Source organism: Lycium barbarum, chromosome 9, assembly GCF_019175385.1.
Source record: "Lycium barbarum isolate Lr01 chromosome 9, ASM1917538v2, whole genome shotgun sequence".
NCBI classification, from domain to species: Eukaryota; Viridiplantae; Streptophyta; class Magnoliopsida; order Solanales; family Solanaceae; genus Lycium; species Lycium barbarum.
In genome coordinates this window covers 30,430,071-30,453,487 of record NC_083345.1, presented here as the reverse complement: position 1 = coordinate 30,453,487, position 23,417 = coordinate 30,430,071, and the positions used below count along the sequence as shown (strand labels likewise).

The 23,417-nt window shown below is 35.5% G+C and overlaps 1 protein-coding gene across 3 annotated transcripts; it reads right to left on the bottom strand.

Annotated features, from left to right (window-relative positions):
- Positions 1-1,744: 1,744 nt before the first annotated feature.
- Positions 1,745-15,341, bottom strand: LOC132610975 (probable transmembrane GTPase FZO-like, chloroplastic). 3 transcript variants are annotated; one of them, XM_060325380.1, is made up of 11 exons: positions 14,700-15,337; positions 12,932-13,491; positions 12,755-12,823; positions 12,206-12,397; positions 11,045-11,176; positions 6,501-6,587; positions 5,939-6,379; positions 5,665-5,832; positions 4,329-4,559; positions 2,993-3,108; positions 1,745-2,187 (listed from the first exon to the last, which is right to left on the bottom strand). In XM_060325380.1, the coding sequence occupies exons 1-11, from the start codon at positions 15,172-15,174 to the stop codon at positions 1,905-1,907; spliced, it is 2,754 nt and encodes a 917-aa protein (XP_060181363.1). In that variant the 5' UTR covers positions 15,175-15,337; the 3' UTR covers positions 1,745-1,904. The 3 variants fall into 3 exon arrangements, with proteins under 3 accessions (XP_060181363.1, XP_060181365.1, XP_060181364.1); XM_060325382.1 differs by having other exon boundaries at positions 12,932-13,469; positions 14,700-14,839; XM_060325381.1 differs by lacking the exon at positions 2,993-3,108 and having other exon boundaries at positions 1,998-2,187; positions 14,700-15,341.
- Positions 15,342-23,417: the final 8,076 nt, after the last annotated feature.

The following is a 23,417-nucleotide window of genomic DNA, read 5'->3' as shown; positions in this document are numbered from 1 at the left end:
AACATTTGGATCTTGATTATTGAAACTTAAAATAAGACACAGTTAAAACACACTTTTATAAAGAGCTGAAATAAAGATCGGAAAATGGTCAAAAATATCCTCTAACGTATGAAAAATGGTTCATAAATTCCTCCATCCACCTAATGGTATGAAAATACCTCAATCTATTTTTTTGGCTCAAAAATACCCCTTAAACTTGATGGCTTTTTCCAACTTTAAAAAGTCATGTGCTTATTATGAATAGTCTCATATATTATTTGTTTAAAAATTAAACCCACCCACTTTTGAACTCAAACCCCTGACCCGTTTAACATCTTCAATTTCATGACCATGTAAAGCATCAAACTCTTTGGGTTACCATCCATAACACATAAAGAGGCAATAATTTACCTCAAGCAATTTATATTCAACATGATTAGAGCGCTACTCCTTTGCCTACCTGTGGAAGTTTTGGAGATCTCCTTTTATCAAGCAATATGAGAGTATAAAAGTTTGAGTTGATCCCAAATAAGTAATTATCGTAATTTAACATTTTACCAGCGTTCAAATGTTTGGATTGAAGTATAGTAACTGCAGACTAGAACCAGATTGTAAATATTTTTATTCCTCCAGTGGTAAAACTATCTACACGCTTTCTATATTACTTCTTGCTTTAGATGTCCATGCTAATTGATGGATTAAATGGGTCAGATTAAACGGATCAGCGGATTTGGGTTTAAAAGTGGGTGGATTTATTTTTTAAATTAACAAATATACCCATTCATGGCTGACACTTGTCGATACTCAATGATTTGCCATCCCCTTTTACGAATAGGTTTAAATTCTATGAACGTCCAGTGTAAAAGAAATTGCACATTTATATCACTGATAACATATTTACAAATTTAAAATTTCCTTGATTAGCATTAACTAGTACATAACTTTTTTTTAAATAATAGCAATAACTAATCTGTACATTATCATTTTATATTACTTATGTCTTTTCTCTGCAAGTGCTTGGTAGTTGGTGCTCCCCACCCCTCTTTTGTTCCAAGAATCGTGCATGTCTCTAATTGGCTTATTCACACTAGCTACTAAGGACTATAATCAGTCAAGCCTGCGACAATTCAGATGTTAAAATTTGGAAAAAAGGCTAAAGCTTACTTTTATGAAGCAATTTCTAAACGCCATCTCAACTGGCTGACATGATTATCATTGTCTTTGATGATTGGATATTATTTTAATCTCGCCCATTATGGTCTTCTCTACAATTTGATTAAAGACCCTACACCACCAAATATAGAGCCTGTTTGGATGGGCTTATGCCTATAAGCTGCAAACAGCTTATAAGCTAAAAAAAATAAATTGGGTAGTCTAACTTATTTTTTTTTGACTTATAAGCTGTTTTCAGCTTATAAGTTACTTTAGATAAGCTAAGTCAAATGGGCTCAATTATTTTTTTGAGCTTATTTTAAGCACAAAATGACTTTAAGCTGGCCAGCCAAACACTCAAAAAAACTTAAAACAGTTTATAAGCAACTTATAAGTCAATCCAAACGGGCTCATAGTCGTGAAAGTTCAGTCCAATAAGCCAGCAAATATTTCAGAGTTTTGAAGTTAACCTTTATCACAGATGAAATAATTTTTGTCCTGATGACATGTTACACTAACTGGTCCCCAATATTCTTTCAGATATCAAATGTTTATAATAGAAATGGCATTCAATTCAAAGTTACCAGTTTCAAAAAAAAAAAAAAAAAAAATATGGCATTCAAGTCCAGATTATTTCTTTCAGTTTAATCAAATTGCTTATACACAACTGGTTACAATGTTGACATGAAATAGTGAACACTATATATAGATATTACAATAGCCTATGTGAAAGAATTATGAGCTCTAAAAAAAGGTAAAAGGTACTCCACCTGTTATGAAACATGGAGATTTTGGATATCAATTCGCAATGCTTTCAGTTTCTTCTCAATATTTGCCAATTCTTCTGCAGTCGCCAAAACTTTATCCAGCCTGTTTTGCGCTCTATCTTGATATGGCTTGCCAATGAGTTTTACAAAGTCCTCCACATTCCTAGTAGTCTCCAAGAGATCCTTCTGCATAGCCTCTTCGATTTCACGTGCAAGGCCATCAGCAGTCCTCTTTACTTTATCTACCACTTGCTGCCTCCGGGATGAGAAGTTGGAGACTGCTAATAAACTAAAAAAAGACAGTTTTTAATAAGGATACTATCCATGACGTACAAATCAAACAAATGCTGAAGATAGGGAAACAATTCCTGTCGAATAAAAGATAATTCGTAACATTTCTCCAGCCATGCAAAAACTCAAGAGCAAACAACATTACTGACAATCATCAAGAAATAACTAGTTCACACTAGCAATGGAGAAGCTAGTAGATACTAGATACTAGAAAGAAGATGCTAGTATATACCATTTATTAGGTTCTGAAGAAATGATACATCTCAGCAATTAAGCTTTAAAAAGTAATTTGCAATCCAAAAGTCACTCTCTCTACACACTAGACGACAACAATCAAAGACTTTTAATTGGAACAGAAGGAACAGCATTATACATGTTCAGATCAGGATCTACAGTATGGCATTAAAACTTGCTTAAATAAGTGCACTCGTTATGAACATTGAATTGCCAGGAAACAGGAATCTTTGACCTCTATGAGCCAGCAGTTAATGTCCAATTACAATATATTGAAGCAAAACTTGAAGCTCTAAAATGCACAGAATAGGCTCTGAGTAGACAGCCTAGGATATTCCAATGGGATAGTAATCTGTGTGTCCAACAAATCCTCTCAAATAACAGAATACATATCAGAGCTACTATTAACATTATGCGTGATTCATCATGAAAAAGCATTGGATATTACGCAACCTATACAAGCAGCCAAGCAAAAAGTTCTGGAAACTCTCATAAATGATTAAAGATATAACACTTTCGAGAAAATTAAAGACATACTAGCAGAACTTAAATTGAAAAGAAAGGATTACCCGCCGGCAGAACAAAGGCCAAGGGCAAGGAGATCCTCTAATGTGGTTGGAAGAACAGATGTCAGAAGTGACGCTGATAAACCAGCTGCTCCAAGACCACCGAAAGTACCCAAGAACTGAAAATGATAATCATATTTAAAATAACATATGTATCCTTCAAAATAATGGACATCTCTACTCGTCATTTTGCACACCCCACAAATGGCTTCACTAAGGACCTAGAAAGCAAAAGATGAACTTTGTGACTGAATTTCCTCTTCTAACTATCTCGAATCTTCATAGGATCTGAAAAGAGGTCATACTCCCTAAAAATGTAAGAGTATTATCTATGACCAACTGGAAATATAAGGGTGAAATGTGGTTTTATTGGGGATTAAAATAGATAGATGAGCTAAAATAAATAGGACAGTATTAGCGCCAATCTCTACTTTCCGAAAAGCATCCGCTTTGGTCTTCCAGATACACAAGGATCTCCACATCTTTTTTTTCTTTTTTTTTTTTTTTTTTGAAACTGGTAACTGTATTTATATCATATGAGCAAAACACTACATAGGTTGTACTGAAACCATATTTACAAAAGTACTCCAAGACTCTACTGTTTTGTGCCTATATTGAATCTAAAACATCAATGACAGTAACAGTATCTTCTGCACACAAGAACCTCCACATCTTTGGCTATTGTTCATAGCTAATTCAAAGTCTAGAACCAAAGATAAGTATAGAACTTCAGAAAAAAATGAAATATGCAAGTGAAGGCAAAAAGGCTTCTTTATATGACACTAAGAAAAAATTAAAGCAAAATAACACAATTCTCTCTCACCCTTGTCTGTGAGAGAGACGAGGAAAGCTCCACCATCCTGACGTATGGAGGCTTCTCAAAGAGAAAAGCTCCACACTGACATCTGTCTAAATCTATTACCACGGATGAAGTATTTCTATCCATTTACTGGATTCCCCCCTCCCAAAAAGGAAAAGATTCCAACTCTTTGAAAGGACAAAACAAAGAATGAACAGCCAAAAGAAGCATCTTGACAGAATGATATTAAAAAGATGTCAGTACCCAACAACTCGCAACCATACATAATTTTATAATGGGGTCACTAAAATATGATGTCAAGCATTGGAAGGTTTTCTATCTTTTTTCTTTTATTTTATTTTTTGGGGGAAGGGGAAGGGGAAGGTGGAGGGAAGAGTAATGAGACAAAGAAAGGATCGAGTATAAATTCATGCAAGTGATAACTGACTTTAAAGATGTCAAAATCAGCAACATGACAGTCCAAACAGCAGCAGAAGGCACAAACCAGTTCAGTTAATTAGCATTAGCAGAAAGACGCACCACTTCACGAATATCTCTCTCGAACAATTTTGAAGCAGCTGCAGCACTGAAATCCTCTATGACTCTTATGCTAACTTCAGATTTTCTCTCCAGCACACCAGTTGTGCCCAACTCAATCTGGTCAGACGGATTAACCAATGGAGTCCATCTTTTCTCGAAAGACAGCTTATAAAACTGTACTTCCTGGTCCCTCTTTGACTGTAACCACTTAGTGTACTCCCCGAGAAGGTTCTGCGACCAAAGATAATTTTCACCGAGAATAAATTAGCTATAGAAATTTAGTCGCATAAGTCAAAGCTACAGAAATAGAACAAAATATCTTAGGCTATGAAATTAAGAGTCTGTACGAGGATACCAGGATAAGACTATCATAAGTAGAAGGAAGACCGAAGAAGGAAGAAAAGGAAGACCAAAAGGCTACCATACCACTGGCTTAGGCACAACACAGGTCACTATCAAATACAAGTCAAGAGTTTGAGCCCAATTTGGAAATTGAAACCTGCCTAAAATTTCCTGATGTGAAAAAAAAAAAACCATTCTCATGCACCTAAAGTAAAGCAAATACTTCTTTCCAGGAGAAACCAACAGGAGTTATTTGCACTAGAAGAAATGAAGCAATAAAAATAAAAATCCTATGCCCCGCCCACCCAGAGGCTAGGTGACAGAAAGGACAAAAAACTAACTTACCAGATGAACTAAAAGGGTAGCCCGGTGCACTAAGCTCCCGCTATGCGCGGGGTCCGAGGAAGGGCCGGACCACAAGGGTCTATTGTACGCAGCCTTACCTTGCATTTCTGCAAGAGGCTGTTTCCACGGCTCGAACCCGTGACCTCCTGGTCACATGGCAGCAACTTTACCAGTTACGCCAAGGCTCCCCTTCTTACCAGATGAACTAGAAGCAAGATAATATTATGAGTATTAGTAATGCATCTGATCCATATGAAATAAAAGGGGTTGATCACTTTGCCTTCAAAATAAGAAGGGAAGATTGCAGTAGTTATGTCCGATGCATGTGGTTTTTTCCGCACATGCACGCATGCAATCACAACGAATATCACAGGAGGTTATCTTTCCAAATTAGGTGCAGAGAAAAATATCTTCATTGAATAACCAGTAAAAATCAAGTTTAGGAAATATCCAACTTTCACATGGTGGCAACAGAAGGGAAAATAACAAACTATGATCGACTATTTCAATCTTACCTCCAATTTGCTAATAGCTGAGGAGGATGACTGAGTAAAACTACAACAACATTACTCTGATTTTGATAGCAAAGGAGAAAAGAGGACAACTGAGTTAAACTCTAATCACTACTAGCAGAGAGTGATGTACTCACTTGTCCTTCAAGAACCGCTGGACCCAGTACGTCATTTTGGACACTAATGGTGGCTGGCATTTGAGTAGATTTTTCTCCTCTGAATACATATGAAGCGACAAGATCAACATTTGACAGCTGTAAAGTTGATTCTACAAGCCGGACAACACGTGCTTGAGCAGAGTTTATCTGCATGTCAGTGCACAAAGTGTATAAGGGCACATGCCATATGTTAGTTGAAAAACAAGAAAAAACATGAGAATTGCTATTAGTCACAACGATATCAACCCCATACCAGAGATAGAACCTGCCTCTTCCACAAAATGCTATCAACTTTCAGCTTCTTTGTGCACTGCTCTACACTATTGACAAGATCCTCAATAAACAGCAAGTCTTGTTTGGCTTGCTGGCATTCTAGTCTCACAAGTCCTTGACAAGCTGAAAGTAGTTGTTCTGCTATGGCAATTGGAGTTTCGAGCTTCAGCTTCATTCTCTCGATTCCTGTACTTGTAGATGAATCCAAAAAGCTTGACAAGTACTTCTCAAGCTCATAGAAACTCTTGGTTTTCCAGTGAGAATCATTATTTGAACTCCCATTGATTTGACTAAGCGCACCATCAAAAGTAGAAAGCTTTGATTCAAGAGCAAGCCGTGCAGATACTGGATACAGTGTTATGGATTCAGTATTCAGCAATTTCCGTGTATTTTCTTTGATAAATGCAATGGCCTCCTCCAACTATATCATGAAAAAATAACAATACATGACTTCAATCGAATTGGTGAAGCTGTTCTATCCCCGTATAATAAGAAATTATTTTCTCACTCGACAATATCACAACAGCAAATGTATGACCAACCTCGCCCTTATTCTGGTATATGTCAGACTTGTTCAGCACAAACACGACCTTTTTACTCCACTGCTGAGTGTAACGCAGAAAACTAACCTGATGAGCACCAGAATTGCATTGAGATTTTTTTGCAAAAGAAGACCAAAAGAAAGACATTAGAGATGCCGAAAATCACAATAAATTGAACTCTTTTTTCTAAATTATAAGGGGAAAGATATTAAACTTGTAGAAGTAACAATCTCATCAAGGCTACTTCAACACCTAAAAGGCTCAAAACCCTCACCCTCCTTAAGACTTGGGGACTGCAACATTAAAAGAAGCATCTTTGGCCACAGTATTTTTGCTGCCTTATTTTGACCACCCACAGGACTTGAGAATTTTCCAAAGCTATATATGGTTACTTTGGCAAGCTTAAGGTTTATAAGACAGTGGGTTTCGTAAAACTCTTCAAATCAGTATAATGCCAGAGGTAATGCGTAATTAAGGAAAAAGGTCCTAGTTCAAGTTAAGTCAGTTTGTGATAGTAAAAGCGCAGGTAGAGAATATTGAGGCCCTAGCACAGGTGTTGAATTCCAAAGTTGGGGCTATTCCTACGACTCATCTTGGTTTACCGTTAGGAACATCTAATAAAGACCAAGTAGCTTGGAATCCGGTGATAGAGAGGGTAGAAAAGCGGCTTGCCGCCTGGCAAAAGAGGTACCTATCAAAAGGGAAGTGTTAATCAAGAGCACATATTCCATGTTTTTGCTACACTACACGCTCACATCAGTGTTACAGGGGAGTTACATAAACTTCAGCGGGCTTTTCTACGGCATGGAGATTTCAGGCAGATGCAAATGCTCTTTGGAGAGGAGTGATCACGGAAAAGTATGCTGTTTCGGAAGGGGGTGGAGGACTACGACTAAGAGTGTTTCATTTCCATATGGTAACATGCTATGGAGAAATATTTTGACGGGGTGGAAAGAGTTTATTGGGAACATATCATTCAGGGTAGGGAATGGGAGCAGGGTGAGTTTCTGGGGACATATGTGGTGCGGGAACAACATTTTCAGAATCACACTTCCAAACATGTAAGAATCTCATGCCAAAAAGAGATGTCAGTCCAACGACTACGGAGTCTGCAAGGTGGAGAAGTGCTTGGAATTCAAAGTTTAGGAGGACTTTTCAAGATTGGAGTATGCAGAGTTCCAAATTTGGTTGAATTGCTTCACAACCAAAGCACTACGCCGGATAACCATGTATGGAGATGAAGGGCGGGAATTATGGCGTCTTTTCTGTTAAGTCCTATTATGAAAAGCTTCTGATTGGGGAGGTATTGGCTTTTCCACATATTTCAGTATAGATCCCTAGGGTATTGAGGAACAGCGTTTTTTCACTTGGCTAGTTGTGAGGGGGTGATCTTGACGGCAAATAACTTGAGGAAGAGAACAAGGAAGATTACTTGTGTCAATTGGTGTTTCATGTGTAAAAACTCAGGAGAAGACGAGAATCACCTCCTCTTACATTACCAGATAGAGTGCTGCTTGTGGTGGGAATTCTGAAATGGTTTGGAATTGTGTGGGTGATGTCGAGCACGGTGAAAGAAACAATATTTAGTTGGACTCTTAGAAGACGGATAGGAAGAAGCAGCGCATGAAAGGATGATCCTCTAGCACTTATGTGGACCACATGAAGAGAGAAATAAGAGAGTTTCTGCTGGGGTAGAGAAGGATTTTGTATATTTGAGGAATAGCCTCTAATCCTTAGGTGTCATTCGGTTACGGAATAAAGTTATGCAGACTATATTGCTCGAACTCTCCAAAAATAATGTTATACCCGTGTCAAATCCTCCAAAAATGCACTACTTTTGGAGGATCCGACATCCACATGTACTTTTTGAAGAGTTCGAGCAACATAGATGCAGGGATTATAATACCGGAACTTAATAGGCCATGTATTATTTGCTGTATGTGCATTTTGGGTTGAGTGTTTGAATATTCTATTAAAAATGGAAAATACCTTGTATAATCCGAAATATGTGTTTGGGTTTAAGATGGATAAAAAATTGATTCCAGTTATAACATGGCTTTGCATTCTCAAAGCCATCAGCTTCTCGCTTATTAGCAAAACTCCAAAACCTCTTCAATTCTCTCCAAACTTTTTCAAAGCCTCCTCCATCTCCATTCCACTAACCTTTTACAATTCCTTTGGCCTCTCCAATACCCAGTGTCATGACAGGAATTCTTCTCATACCCAAAACTGACACACACAAACAACAAACTACTGTCGGATTTGGAGTTTTAGTATAGAATCGACTCAGTTATGCCTTGAGGGAGAGCTTCCTTTATCGTGTCTGTACATCACAAATCAATTTGATTAAAAAGATGCCTAGGGGCACTGGTTAAGAAAGGATTCAGATGGTAAATAAGGATGAATGGAAGATAGTGCTTGGATAAAAGCTTTAATCTGTATAAGGATAAAGCTCGGGAAGATAATCTTGTTGATTGATATCTTCAATCAACAGAGTATTAAATGGAGGATTACCAATGATTTTTAACTTTCTTCTTCTTTATTGAGCTTCTGAAAAGGGTTTGAAGACGAAACGTTCAAATTGAGGGTACTTTTGTCTTTTTGGGGTTTTTTTTTTTTTTTTTTTTTTGGTCAACTGAATTTTTTTTATTCAACCAAGTAAAGCAGTTGATACACAGCTAGCTCTTTTTTGGACTATAGAGCCAGTTCCTCTAAATTCCTACACTAAGCTAACATTCAGTATTAAATTTTGAAAGCCTAGACAGGGTACTGTTGTAAACTATGTAGACCCCATTTACACGTAAGCTGTCCTCTAATATGCTTTTTGGATATTTATCCAATACCTGTATTGTTATTTCATCTTTTATCCAGCATAAAATAATACAGGATTTGTTCTATAACTTATTAGCTATGCAGGAATTAAGAACACAAACTAAACGCTGGATTAAATAGTACAATACTATATGCAAGTATTATTTCATCTAGTACACCAAACCAAACGACCCCTTATTTCTTGTTAGAGCACCCACGAGTCCTATGTGTACAGGATTGGGTGTCTTTCTTAGAAAACCATTTCTTTTTATGAGGTTTTCTACTTTTTGGTATGCTTCTTGCATGCGGGCTCTTGTTTCTTGCCATTTTTTAATATAATTTTATTACTTGATCAAAAAGATGTGATAGTCAAGTGTATGAAAGACTTTCTGCTTGGACTAAAGGAGAGTATTACACAGTCACTATTTTCTAACACATACAGATTTAGTCACAAGTCACAACAGAACTTCCAGATGATCCCTCAAAGAACTAGCCAGACTACCAAGAAATCATTTTGCTTTAGTAATAGGATTAACACTTTTCTGCTCTGGATTCCTTAATAGTAAGGTCTAGTCAGTGCATAACTGGAGCGTAGAATTTTCAGAGAATCCTTGGCAAACCCTTCTTGTTAAAACTAAATTTATGGACCGACACAAATATGAAATTGGTTGGCATTAGCACTTAAAGGTCTGCAACTAACCGGTCCTGATAGTATTCACTATAAATTCCAGTGTTAGCAAAAGCTAAAAGCAACGACGCATGAAGAATATAACATTGTCTTTTACTGTCATTATTTAAAGCAGGTGGCAATAATTAAATTGCAACAGAGGTTTTACAAACCCTTAAGAATACTGCAGCACCAAATCACATCTGAACTGTAGACTAAGATAACAAATCTGAGATTTCTTAGAGATGGAAGCTATAGATGTCGCTAATGAAGCTCCAGTGACATCTAAAAGATATCCAGAAGACCATTCCTTAGTTTCCTTAAGCACCACAACTTTCCAGTAAACGAGCAATTGTTTTACCAAATCCAATCTAGTTAAACTTAACCATGAATTTTGAAGGTTTCTTAAAGGTGGCTAACTGGCTAGTGCTACCACACGCAAAAAAAAAAAAAAAAAAAAAAAAAAAGTTCTCACTCCTTCCCAATTGGAGGTGCTCTTTCCACCATCCCACAACTATCGACACTTAAACCTAGTGTTGTCAGAATCGACTGAGACAAAAAGGATGTCCCTTTGAGCCATAGTGCACCAAAAGCAATATGCATGTACTAACCTTTTTTTTTTTTTTCCTTTTGATAAGTTACTTCAACGCATAACCTTGTGTATACTATCTCCGTTCCATCTTATGTGATGTTTCACCGCGCATGGAGTTTTAAGTCAGGAAAAAAGACTTTTGAAACTTGTGGTCCAAGACAAGCCATAAATATTTCTATGGCTATAAATAAGATTAAATTGTTTCTAAATATAGAAAGATATCGTTCTTTTTGGGACAAAAGGAATAATGTCATGGTAAAATTTTACTTGTATTTGTTGATTGAGAAGTTGAAAGCAGATGCAATCCTACCTTTTTTTCTTTGATCAGGTAAGATGCAATCCTAGCTTAATCTCCAGAACCCAAACATCCTCATTCTTACAGGGCAACACAAGACGCCTATGACATACAAGATGCCAGATTCTATAACCTAAAAAATGCTTAGGTGGTACTCATAAAAGTGACAAAAACCATACCTCACTTTCAGTTAATGGTCGATCAGCAGACATGACAAACAGAAGCAGATCTGCACGAGGCACAAATTCCTCCGTCAGCCTTTGTTGCCTTTGAAGAATCACATTGGTTCCTGGAGTATCAACAATAATCATCTGCCAGAATAAACAATAAAAATTTGGAGATACCAGGCATGGATATTAAGAACTCAAATCAAGCTATAAGGAAGCTAAATATTAGAGACTAGGCAATACAAATGCAGAAAATTTAACTTTCTAGCAAAGAAACTCTACCGAATTTTAACATCTGAAATGTTTCCTTCATACTACCGATAATAACCACCTTCGTCAGTTTTATACACCACACATCATTAGATTTTGATACCACGCAGACATTTGGAGAGTTGCTTCAATCCATTTGAAGTAAAAAATCTAAAGTTTAATCTAGAAAACAACCAACCCTCAGGGGTTGGCCTGGTGGTAATTGGCTTGAGCCTTGGGGTGCTCCCTTTCAAGGTCTCAAGTTCGAAACCCACTGGGTGCAAACAATTTCTGAGGGCCATCGGACTGGGGTAAAACCCTGAATTACCCGTGGTGCACTTGCGGGAAACTCCTTGCCGAGGGCCTGTGCACCCCCGGGATTAGTCGGGGCTCAAAGAGACCCGGACACCCGGTGCTTAATCAAAAAAAAAAAAAAAACAACCAACCCATATCAGTTACAAAGTAAAATGTACAAATGCACAGAGTTTAGGAAGCATCTAGCGTCTTGCATTAAAATGAGATCCAGCAAAAATATGTGCCGAAAACTATTGGCATCAAAAGCAAATGTGCAATAACTCGTTGAAACTGAAACTAGTAACAAATGGTGTGAAAAGCATATGTGCAATAAATTATGAAACTCAAACAAGCATTTGCGTATCACAGCGTCATTAATGGTTTACAAAGGTTAACAATAGCACATCATACCAACGTAATGATGCATAACTTTAAAATGTGTCTCACATCAGGCTACTGCACATAGTCAAGAAGTGAGAAACACAAAATGGTAAGTCAAATGAAGCACCCCGCGATATGTAAAACTAGCATCGACGTATTTACTTGCTCACTTGAACTAGATTTCTAATTAAAGTCATTGATGAAATATAAAATTGGAAGCCATAGTAACTTTCAGACAAGACAACTCACTTCTTTAAGAACTGAAGCTGGCAAGTAGCAAACATATTGACCATCTGGATGCCTTTCACAATGCTGCGAGTCGTCAACATCCGAATAGCGCAAAAAGGTGATCTCATTGGTTGTAGGAACAACCCCATCTTTCAAGTACTTTTTCCCAAGAAGAGCATTGATGAAAGTAGATTTTCCAGAATTGAATTCTCCCTATCAGCAAATTACATTCAGAAATCAAAACAAAGAGGATGAAGTAGTAATAATAATGATTATGCTGAATGTGGTATTATATGCGGTCTTGAAAACACAGTAATATGGTGGAAGAGATAGAGAGAAAGAGACAGAGAAAAGGTCACAAATGCCAGAATTCAAAAAAGGAAAAATTGTAGGCCAAAGAAATAACAAAGAAACATGCATAAACAGCATCTTCAGGTCTATAAGATTTTAGTTTTATGCATTGCTTAAAATTTAGATTGGACCAGAGAAGGAAATACTCATTTGAAATTCAGAGCTAATACCCATGCATATCCTGGAACCAGAATTTGCTGAAGTTCAGCGCTCAATTACCACTATAACCAGTAAAAATGGTTCATCGAGTTGAGAAACAGCATCTTTGAGAAGTGAGATCTCTTCCATCTGCCATTTCAGTAGTAGCCCAGGTTAGTCTAAACAAGCAAACCGCTGACAGAAGAATTATCATCTGTACCACAATTGAGCAGCTAAATTTTGACAAAACAAGATCACCATTGGAGCAGCTTTCTCAATAGCATTTATGGTCTCGCGCAAAACCAGTTTCTCTTTTCCCAGCAACTGTTCTTCTCTATCTCGCAAGTCTATAAAGCCAGCCACCCCCTTCCTACCAGGAAAGCCATTCCCCAAGTCCGAAACTTTAAGCTGACTGTTACTTTGAGATTTTTCCTCTGTTTTCTTCTTCAAAGCATATGCACTGAAAAACAGTCTGCCAAAATCATCATCACCCACAGACCTCAAATCTTCCATCGAAATAACTATTCCACTAGCCCCTGATTCAAGTAAATTTGATGCTTCGTTGAACAACTTCTGATCCCCAAGTGAACCAATCATTACAAAAACAGGAATTTTCACATTCTGAAACACAGAGCTCACCAGCTCCCCAGGTTCGCTATTGCCACCAACTTCATATATAAGAAAATCAGCTCCTTCAGAGTTCGAGGCATCCACTGCAGCAGTAGGTGTTTGTACAATTCTTGCTACCAAAGGAAGAACTACTAACTCTTCAGATTTTGAATCCATCATTGTGTTTCTGGCCACGATAGCAGGAAGATCTGTTAGAAAGGAGATAGGTTATCCACAAGCAATTATTAATGCAGGCAGCTATGAGCTACTTAATTTAGACAGCAGATCATGCATCTAGAAGATCAATTACAGATCTTGTTAACATTTGCATTCAAGCGAAGCGAACTGCATGAACCTAAAACCGAGCGCTCGTGATGGCCAACTGCAACTTGGTTAGGAATTGCCACCATTGTTCACGAAGTTTGAACTATTATTCAGACACATTTAGTTTCAGGGTTGAACCACTGTAGACACTAATAATCAACATTTCTTTCAACAAGTATGTAATAATCAACGTGTTACAAGTTAATAATATCCCATTGCTAGTCTAATATGTTGGAACCAGCTTCATTCAATGTCCCATCATGAATAATTCTACTGCAACTAGGTACTCGTAACTTTTTCTTTTTGGAAGTAAAACGTTACTTGAATATTAGTGATATTAGACAATCACTTTAGAATAGTAATTCGGCCATCCAGCTCGTGTCTTCTTTATTCAAGTTTACAACTTTATGTAACAAAAGATAACAACATAAAAGCCTTTAGGTATCAATCAATCAATCAATCACCTACTCCTCAATCCCAAACTAGCAGGATTCGGTTATAATGGTGATAAATTAAGGCCATCATCTATTTAGTATGGTCAGGTAGTTTTCATTACTCCCTTTGCCCCAATTTATGTGATATAGTTTGGATTTCAAGAGTCAAACTTCTTTATTTTGACCGTGAATACAGACCTACGATCTTTAAGTTTTTTGAAAAATAGTTTACATATGTAGAAACCACATAAAAAGTACTATAAGTCAGAATAATTAACAATTTAAAATATTTAAAGGGCATACAAATAAATCGCGGTCAATTTTTTCTCGTTTGACTTTCGAAATCAGAACTGTATCACATAAATTGGGATAGATGGAGTAATATTTATCTCGAATTATAAGGACAGAACATCATAGCACAAACTCACCGTGTAAGGTGAAATACACAATACTCCCTCTGTCACAATTTATGTGATACACATACAAGCTTTAAGTTTTTTGAAAAGTAATTTACATGTTTAGAAACTACATAAGAATTACAATATAAGTCACAATAAATGGCGGTCAAAGATTTTCTTGCTTCACTCTCGAAATCCGAATTGTATCACATAAACTGGGACCGACAGAGGGAGTACAAAAGAGTGTCACAGAGCACAAACCTTGATCAGAGAGCAAAACACCACTAGCACTAACAGCAGCAGCAATATCAACACGTCCATCAATCAACAAATAAGCTCTACCTTTAATCACATCCTTCAACAAACACGCAGCCTCATACAACTTCCCACTACTCGCTCCACCACCACTTAGCACCACAACATCAACCCGACCCGAACCCGAAACCGCCTTATCTATCTCATCAACTACAGTCTTATCATCTCTCAATACATCTTCACAGCTAAGGCTTAGTACTAAACTCGGTACTTTGATTTCTGGTCGTTTATATCCACCAGGGAAGAGTGTTCTAGGAGCAGTTTGATCGGGTCCGTTGAGATTGTTTATTAGGAGGTCCCGGCGGGAGTACACGTGTCGGCGAGTGCGGAAGTGGAGGCAATGGCGGCGGCGCGTGGGGTGGGGGAAGAGAAGGCATGGTGGAGAAGGGACGGTGGAGTGTAGAGTTTGTAGAGATAGCATTAGAGAATGATGAATGTTGCAACGGCGGTGGGAGAGGAGAGGCCTTATCTTATCTATTGTGTCTCAGAATGAATCAGTGGAGGAGCTTCAAGTAGCGCCAATTCTAAAACTAAACTTCTTTCCTTAAAAGATGAATACATAATGGGTTAAAACTTAAAATCCCACGTTTTTATTACTCCTCAGATCCTCATTTACGCTACCCATTGATATTAGTACTACTGGCCTGTATACGAGCGAGAATACTAATTTTTTTTTTTTTTTTTTTTTGTAGTACTATCGAAATTGTCTTTTTTTTTCCCTAATTGAAATTTTTATAACTTTGTGCATCATCAAATATTTTGGAGGATTTTAAGGATCTTCTTATGTCACTAAAAATAATGATGTCATAAAAAAAATTATAATGGCCCTCACAAAGCACACGCATAATATAAAGAAAATCACCAAAAAAAACAGAGAAAAAGTATTGAAGGGAAAATGAACTTTGTATTACTGTAGTGATTAAAACCAAACTACAGCAAGACTGTTAAATAGATAATCAAACAATAAACTACCTTCTATGACTTCTAAAGAAAAGGAAACATGACCGTAAACGATAACAAGAATCTAAAAACTAGGGACTACTAACATACGACTTTGAAATGAAACAAACACAAAGTAAATGCTTAGTCCACTAACAGTGCATAAAATTCTTGACATTCCCTCCCTTAAACTGAAAACTTTCAGCTTAATTTTTTTGTATTATTAATACTGTAATTGTCATCATGCTAATAACTACAATTATAATTGACTTTATATACATACATACATTTGATTATATAGTGAACCGTATATATGATGTTTATGTCTATTGATTAAGTTACTAAGATGATGAAGCTTAAAGAAATTATTTTGAGGTAAGAAAAGGCCACCTTTCTTACAACCCAAAACCATGTCTCAATAGACACCAGAATCAGCCCAATAGGCCAATTTCTTTTTCTTGTCCTCCCAAAATAATACAGCAGCCCAAATACTTAACCTAATTCATTTAATATCATTTCCCTTTTCGGGAGAATAACATATATATACATAAGAATAGAGTATAGTTACAAAATATGACGATACTTTTCAGTTTACAAAATATAACTATAGATTTCTTACAAAACATATACGAAAATTTTCACTCAAGGCTTAAAATTTTCGCTCAATTTTTTGTGTATGAAAACTATGTGAAATGTGTATATTTCGCTCAAAGCTTAAAAATTATACTCAAAACTTTGTGTATGAAAACTGTATGAAATATGTATATCTTTCTTAAAGCTTAAAACTTCCGCTCAAAATTTTGTGTATGAAAATTGTATCAAATATATATATCTCACTCAAGGCTTAGAATTCTCACATTTGTTTTTATATGAAAACTGTGTGAAAACGATATGAAATATGTATATAACAATGTAAATTTATATAAACTTCGTGTTAGCTTTTTGGAAATTTAAAACAACTACAATACAATTTATTCAACATTCATACAATATTCATATGAATTTAATTTAATACAACAACAACAACATAGAAAACTTAATATACATTTTTCATACAAACTCGGCATACAACTACCATACAATTTTAATACAAATTTGAATCTCCGTATCATACAGATCCCCCCTTTCCCTGTTCTCCTTATCATACAAATCTCCTTTTTCCAATTTTTTGTTTAGCACAAATTTCCCCTGTTTTGCCGATTCACACCAGTTGAAGAACACAGATCTAGAAAACTGCAAATCTGAAAAAATACCAATTTCACAATTTTGTCAAATTAGCTTCACTGCAAATTCTCACCAAATTCCTTCTGTCATTCCTTCGTCTCCACCAAATTCTTACTGCATAAGGACTTTTCGCTGCAAATCTCTACTTCTTTATCAATTTCGTGCACAAACACATGGGATTTGCTGGAATTACCTTTTTTGTTCCACGCAAAAACACCAGCAGTGTATATCACCTTGATCCTTTCTTGGAGCGACAGAGAAAAATTCACGTGGCCCATCTATCAAAATCACATCCCACGTTTGAAGGGAAAGATGTGGATCTGTAAGAAACAAAGAATAGGAAAATGGGGCGGGGGAGGGGAGGAGGGTGGAGATCTGTATGATATGGAGAATAGGCAAAAGGGGGAAAGGGTGGGGATCTGTGTGAAACAAAGAATTAGAAAAGGGGTGAAGGGTGGGGATCTGTTAATCAGAGAATAGGGAAAAGGGAGAAGGGTGGGTTTTTGGATCTGTATGAAACTAAGAATTGGAAAAAGGGGGAAGGGTAGGGGATCTATTAATACGGAGAACGGGGAAAAGGGGGGAAGGGTGGGCTTTTTATTTTTTCAAATCCATTATGTTTTGTAATTAAATTGGTATATTTTGTAAATAAGGAAAAATATCCTTATGTTTTGTAATATAGAGTCTTAAATAGGTATTATTATGTTATTTTCCCTTTTCCAAAGCTAGGGGTTTGACACCCTCACTTTCTTAGGCGCTCACCCCTACCCCTTTCCCTCTTGGACTTAATTCCAAGGCGTCTTCACACCTAAATCAGAATGGTTTCACCATTTTCAGAAAAATCATTCTCTCTCACATCTGTCATAAGATTTGTTCAACCTAAAAGCCATTTTTTTTTTAAGAAATCTACACTTTTCAGAGATAGGACTCTTTTTTTTCAAATGGATCTTTCAGAGTCAAAGCCTCACCCATGACCTTCTTTATTGTGTTCAAATTTCAAATTTGAAAACCCTAATTTTTGCCTATAAATACCTCTTTATGCTTCAGCCGAAATCAAGTTTTGAAACCATAAAAAATCTCTCAACTCTTGTCTATCTACTCTAGTTTATTTACAAATTTTACTTTTCATTTTGTTGGTGGAGTAGTAGTGGATCTAAGACCTCAAAGCCCTAATTCATTGCACCGTGGAAAGGTAAATCTGACTTAACTCTATTCAGTTTTTGTTGTTAAATTACTGCATGTTAGAAATCATGCTTTAGGATATTTGTATATTGGAATATTTCTTATGTTTGCTAGTTTGTTTCTGGTGTAAATTTTGAATAGCATACCATAAAATATATATGTTGGATTCCTCTGTTCTGTAAAAGCATGACTGTGAAAGTTGGCCTCTTCTAAAAAATATCTCAGATCATGTAGTTGTATGTGTTTGTGAAGCTTTGTGATGGAAACATGTATTAGAAATTATGCTTATCAATTTATTTAGCTATTCTGCACATTTATATGAAAATAAAGAAAAATGCAAACATGTAGTGTGTCTCGATGTGGAAACATTTTTATAATCCGGATGGTCATGTCTATTCTTGAGTCTCTTTTAGTTATTATTCATGAGTGTGGACATGTATCCTTTGCTCTTAATCTCTTTGTTTAAATGTAGCATGTTCAAATTGACACATGTTTAAATCCGACTTCTTACTCAACAAGGATGATGCTTGAGTTTTTGCTCCATATGTTTCAACTCTTGAGAAATCATATTTTAGAATCTTTCTTTTATTGAATCTGTTTCTCTAGAATACTATAGTTATTTATCAGTGCAAATTATTTAAGGAAAGAATGTTCTTAGAATCCTATAGGCTAAACGTGGAAACATTAGGCAACTTAGTCAAATATATATATTCAGTTTGATAGTTTCATACCTGAAGTTATACGGCTTGTTTGTGCAAAGAATTTTGTTTAGTTATACGGCTTATTTGTGCAAAGAATTTTGTTTAGTTTCCAGCCATTATATGTTTATATTTATATCTTGCATTCTAATCCTTATTTCCCTACTCATCTTTGTTTACATGTGTACATCGGAGCAAACATAGAGTCTTAATCTGAGACTTGCCTAAACCCGATCGTGGAGTCGATCACCACTGTTGCATATCTTGCTTAGGAATTTTCCTTAATCTCTTGCACTGTATAAATAGTGAAAGAATAATGGAGTCTTCATTTTTTTGGCTATTGGTTGAAGCGCTTCACTAAGTTGCTTTGGTTATTTTAATTACTGTTTATCTTGGTCACTTCAAGATTTTTACCGCTTTCTTTTCATCTCCATTAGAACTGTAACAATAGCTTATTTCCATGACTAAGTCCTAACTAGAAGACTTTTAAAATAAGTGTTTTAATTAACTCTTAATTAATTTTTTGGTGGTACCTAATCTTTATAATCAAAGATGTTTCTTGCTGAATAGTAATGCTGAAATAGTCATAAAAAATAGCTTTTGGTGTATATAACTCATGTTTGTTATTTCACGACTTGGAAACCAATTTTTGTAATCTTAGATGTGGTGAATCTTTTTCCTCAATTTTGAGTCAAGAGTTTTTTTTTGTTTTTTTATGTATCATCTTTCTTTATTAAAAAGAAGTTCTATTATAAAATAATAAAACAAGAACAAGAATATTTGTAGAGAAAGAGAGAAGAGAGGAGATATCTTATTTCTCTTGTTCGGGATTGATTTACAATGAAGGAGAACCTCTATATTTATAAGGAAAAAGTGACTTGATCCCAAAGTCACTAACCCTAATATTTCTCTTAAAGATAGACATCCACAATAATAAATAATATTTATAACATTCCCACTTGGATGTCTATTTGATAGATAATGTGCCTCGTTAAAACCTTACTAGAAAAAACCCAATGGGAAAAAATCTAGTGAAGGAAAAAGAGTACACATTTCTAATAAAACGCTATTTGGTTGCCTCATTAAAAACCTTACAAGGAAAAATTCAGTGGGACAAAAACCTTGAAAGGGAAAAAGAGTACAACGCGTATTAACTCCCCCTGATGAGAACTTCAATCCAAAAACTTGAATCTTCACATCTCAATCTTATGCACCATCTTATCAAAAGTTGCAGTTGTTAGAGACTTGGTGAATAAATCAGTCATATTATTGCTCGAACAAATCTCTTGCATGTTGATATCACCATTCTTCTGGAGCTAGTGTGTGAAGAACAATTTTGATGAAACATGCCTTGAGCTTTTATGAATCTGCTCTTTAGTTGGGCTATGTATGCTGCTGCATCTTCAGTCTTTGGATAGAGTTGCATTGGTATATAATATTATTGAAATTACTCCAAGTACATTTCTGACTTGCTTTATAAACATATATTACCTTTATATGATTTGACTATCATGTAAAACAAAATCATATGACCATAATCCCTCATAGTCATAGCAAAATATATAAATACATCAATTGCATAAATATATGGCACTTCAGGACCAAAAAATCTTGCAAGTTTCTCATTTCAACTTCTTTCAACAGCTAATATATTTCTTTTGAAAACTCTTCAAGAGTTTCAATAATTCTCAAGTCATCAACTTGCACAAACAATATGACAGATTTTGATTTTCACAAATACGTAGGGATAAATAGACCCTTAGTCATTAAACATTCATTAAGGTGATTAAATCACATTCACCTTGCTTGATTTAATTCATATCAGAATAATGAACAAATTTCTACAACTTGTATATGCTTCAGGCATTTAAAATTCTTCAGGAATTTTCATATAATTTTGTCAAGTAATTCATATAGGTTGTGACAACATCTATTTCTATTTAAATATGTGACATCTTCTGGTGTCTGAACAAAATGTCCAATAAGCTTTACACTTACCAAGATACGTCATTTCACTTGATAATAATTTCTACGTTAGCATGCTTTAATAGACGTAGAATTTAGATCCTCACAACCTTTTACAATATTGCGCTATATTGTACCAAAGATATCGTCGACGATATATTATCTTGTATCGGTTTGCAATAGGACATAACTTATTGAGATCTCATCACTTCCATTATTTTTAGGTACCTAACCTCTCATAAGGTTTCATAAAGTGTTATGTCGTAGGCTCTTCAAGAGCACATTGCCTCCTTATAATGATCATTGATCATTTGCTCCTCTTTCTTTTCAATGATTATTGCATTTGGAACCGATTAGTCTATCACGCCTCATGCATGCTATAGACTCTGTCCTTCAGGGACATGAATTTAATAGGAGCATTTTGCAGCTGAAATTAGAAATTAATTTTGGGTCAGCAAATGCTTCTAGCATTTGAGTTGAATTATCTTTTGAGTGAGGATCATACTAATGATAATTCATAACATATTCCTCAACTGCTTATTCTCACCCCCCCCCCCCCCCCTATGTTAGAAAAACTAACATATATCCCATCTTCTTTGGGGGAATCCATCTTTGTGCATCATGGTAGATTAATTAATCATATACCACACATAAAAACTATTAGATGGAAATATATGATTCCTAACCCTGAACCAATTATGAGGTGAGAATTTATCATAATTCAGCACATGAAGCATTGTTCTCATAAGCAATGGTTTAGCTTTTTATCGGAGGCATTCAATGCCAAACCAACTTGGATATAAACTAGCATTCACAAGATGAATTATCTTGATTACATAATCTGAAAATTGCGCTCTCAACTCAATCATTTTTGAGCAAGTAACTTTGCATATGTCAAACTGCAGGTTGATAATAAACGCATATGTGACTGTCTTATTGATGCATCTATTTAAGACATCACATAACAAGTGAACGGGCCCATATTCACCTTTTCTATTTTTCAGAATTTGGGAAATTCAATCCCAACATTAGCCAGTATAATCCACTTATCATGAGGACAAGTAACAAAAATAAATTCTTGAAGAATCTTCTGGTTCTTCAATAAATGTCAAATATTCAATCTGCACATCATATTTGAATCAGGATGGCCAAATTGCTAATGCCAACTGATAAAATTATTTATAATAGTAAACTTCAAGTTTACCATGTCATGTGCTATTTGTTTTAGTAAACTTCTGGTTTACTATGACATAATTTTTTTTTTTGTACCAATAAACTTCTGGTTTACTGTGACATGTGATTTCATCATGCTTATATTTGTGTAGTAGAATTTGGAGGATAAAGAGGGGAACCATTCACATAAATATTTCTTACCCACTAGAACTTTGGAGATATTTAGTCCTCCAATCATTTATAACTTGGATATGATAGCCATTTACTTAAGTAAACTTCGGGTTTACTACAACTTGTGTTTCGATCATAAAAACTTTTTATATTACAATCTAGAATGAATGACATAATAGTATATAAGCTCTTCAGGAGCCTTTAATTTATTCTCCATAATCACAAATTGTTCGGACACTACTGGTGTCATGATTCTTGTAGACAAATTATTAGGCTCTTCTAGACCTTGATCATTAATTTTGTGCTACCAAATATTTCTTAGACACTGCTGGTGTCATGAAAGAGAATGTGATTAGATATTTCTAATGTCATGTAAGAAGACAGTAAACTAATTTACTTTTAAAAATAATAAATTCATAAATAACGAAAAGCAAACATTATGTTCTAGAATTCAGTATCTCAAACATCTCCTTCAGGGAGATACACTATTAACATCCGAATATTTTGTATCTTGGCGGTGACCATATAAATATCACATCCTTGATGAAGAAAAATACAGAATTTTTTATTTCCTTCAGGGAAATCAATAAGAACTAATCATGCTATCAATGTGGTTATAATAGAAAATATTCGACAAAATCTTTTTCATTTGCCTTGGAACGATATATAATAAAAGTTCCAAGATGATTTGACGTACGACAGGTACGTGCAGCAATGATCTTCATACCACAAAATAACCTCTGTATTCTTTGTTATTTTATCTCTTCAGGAGGTGTGTTGTGGTATTTCTTCACTCGCTTCGGGGAATGAAACTTCATCATTTAGATGCGCTTTATACACAACTTTTAGCGCCTCATTATTTTACTCAAGCACAATAAACATATGAAAATATTACCACTTTTGATGGTTATGAGCATATAATTAACACCATCGTCTATAAGCAAATTCATAATAGCAATTGTGGATAAGCAAATAATAATAAACTTCAAGCATATCCATAGTAATAGAGTTGCACAAGCATATTTTGATCTTGCTACTTCAGGAGCAGTTCTCTGAGTTTACTACTTTGGGAGTAAATCATAGAATTTTTGAGAATATTATTTTTTCCAATTATTCTACCTCTTCTGGAGGTGACTTGTGATAACTTCACAACCAATCGCACGTCTGTATTTATAAGATTTACTACATACTGTCACATTCACTTCAGGGAATGGATTTGTATTTGTAATGTTAATCAAAAGTATTCATTCTTCACGAATAGAATGTAATTATCTGAACGTGCCTTTATCATATCAAATTATGATAACTTAGA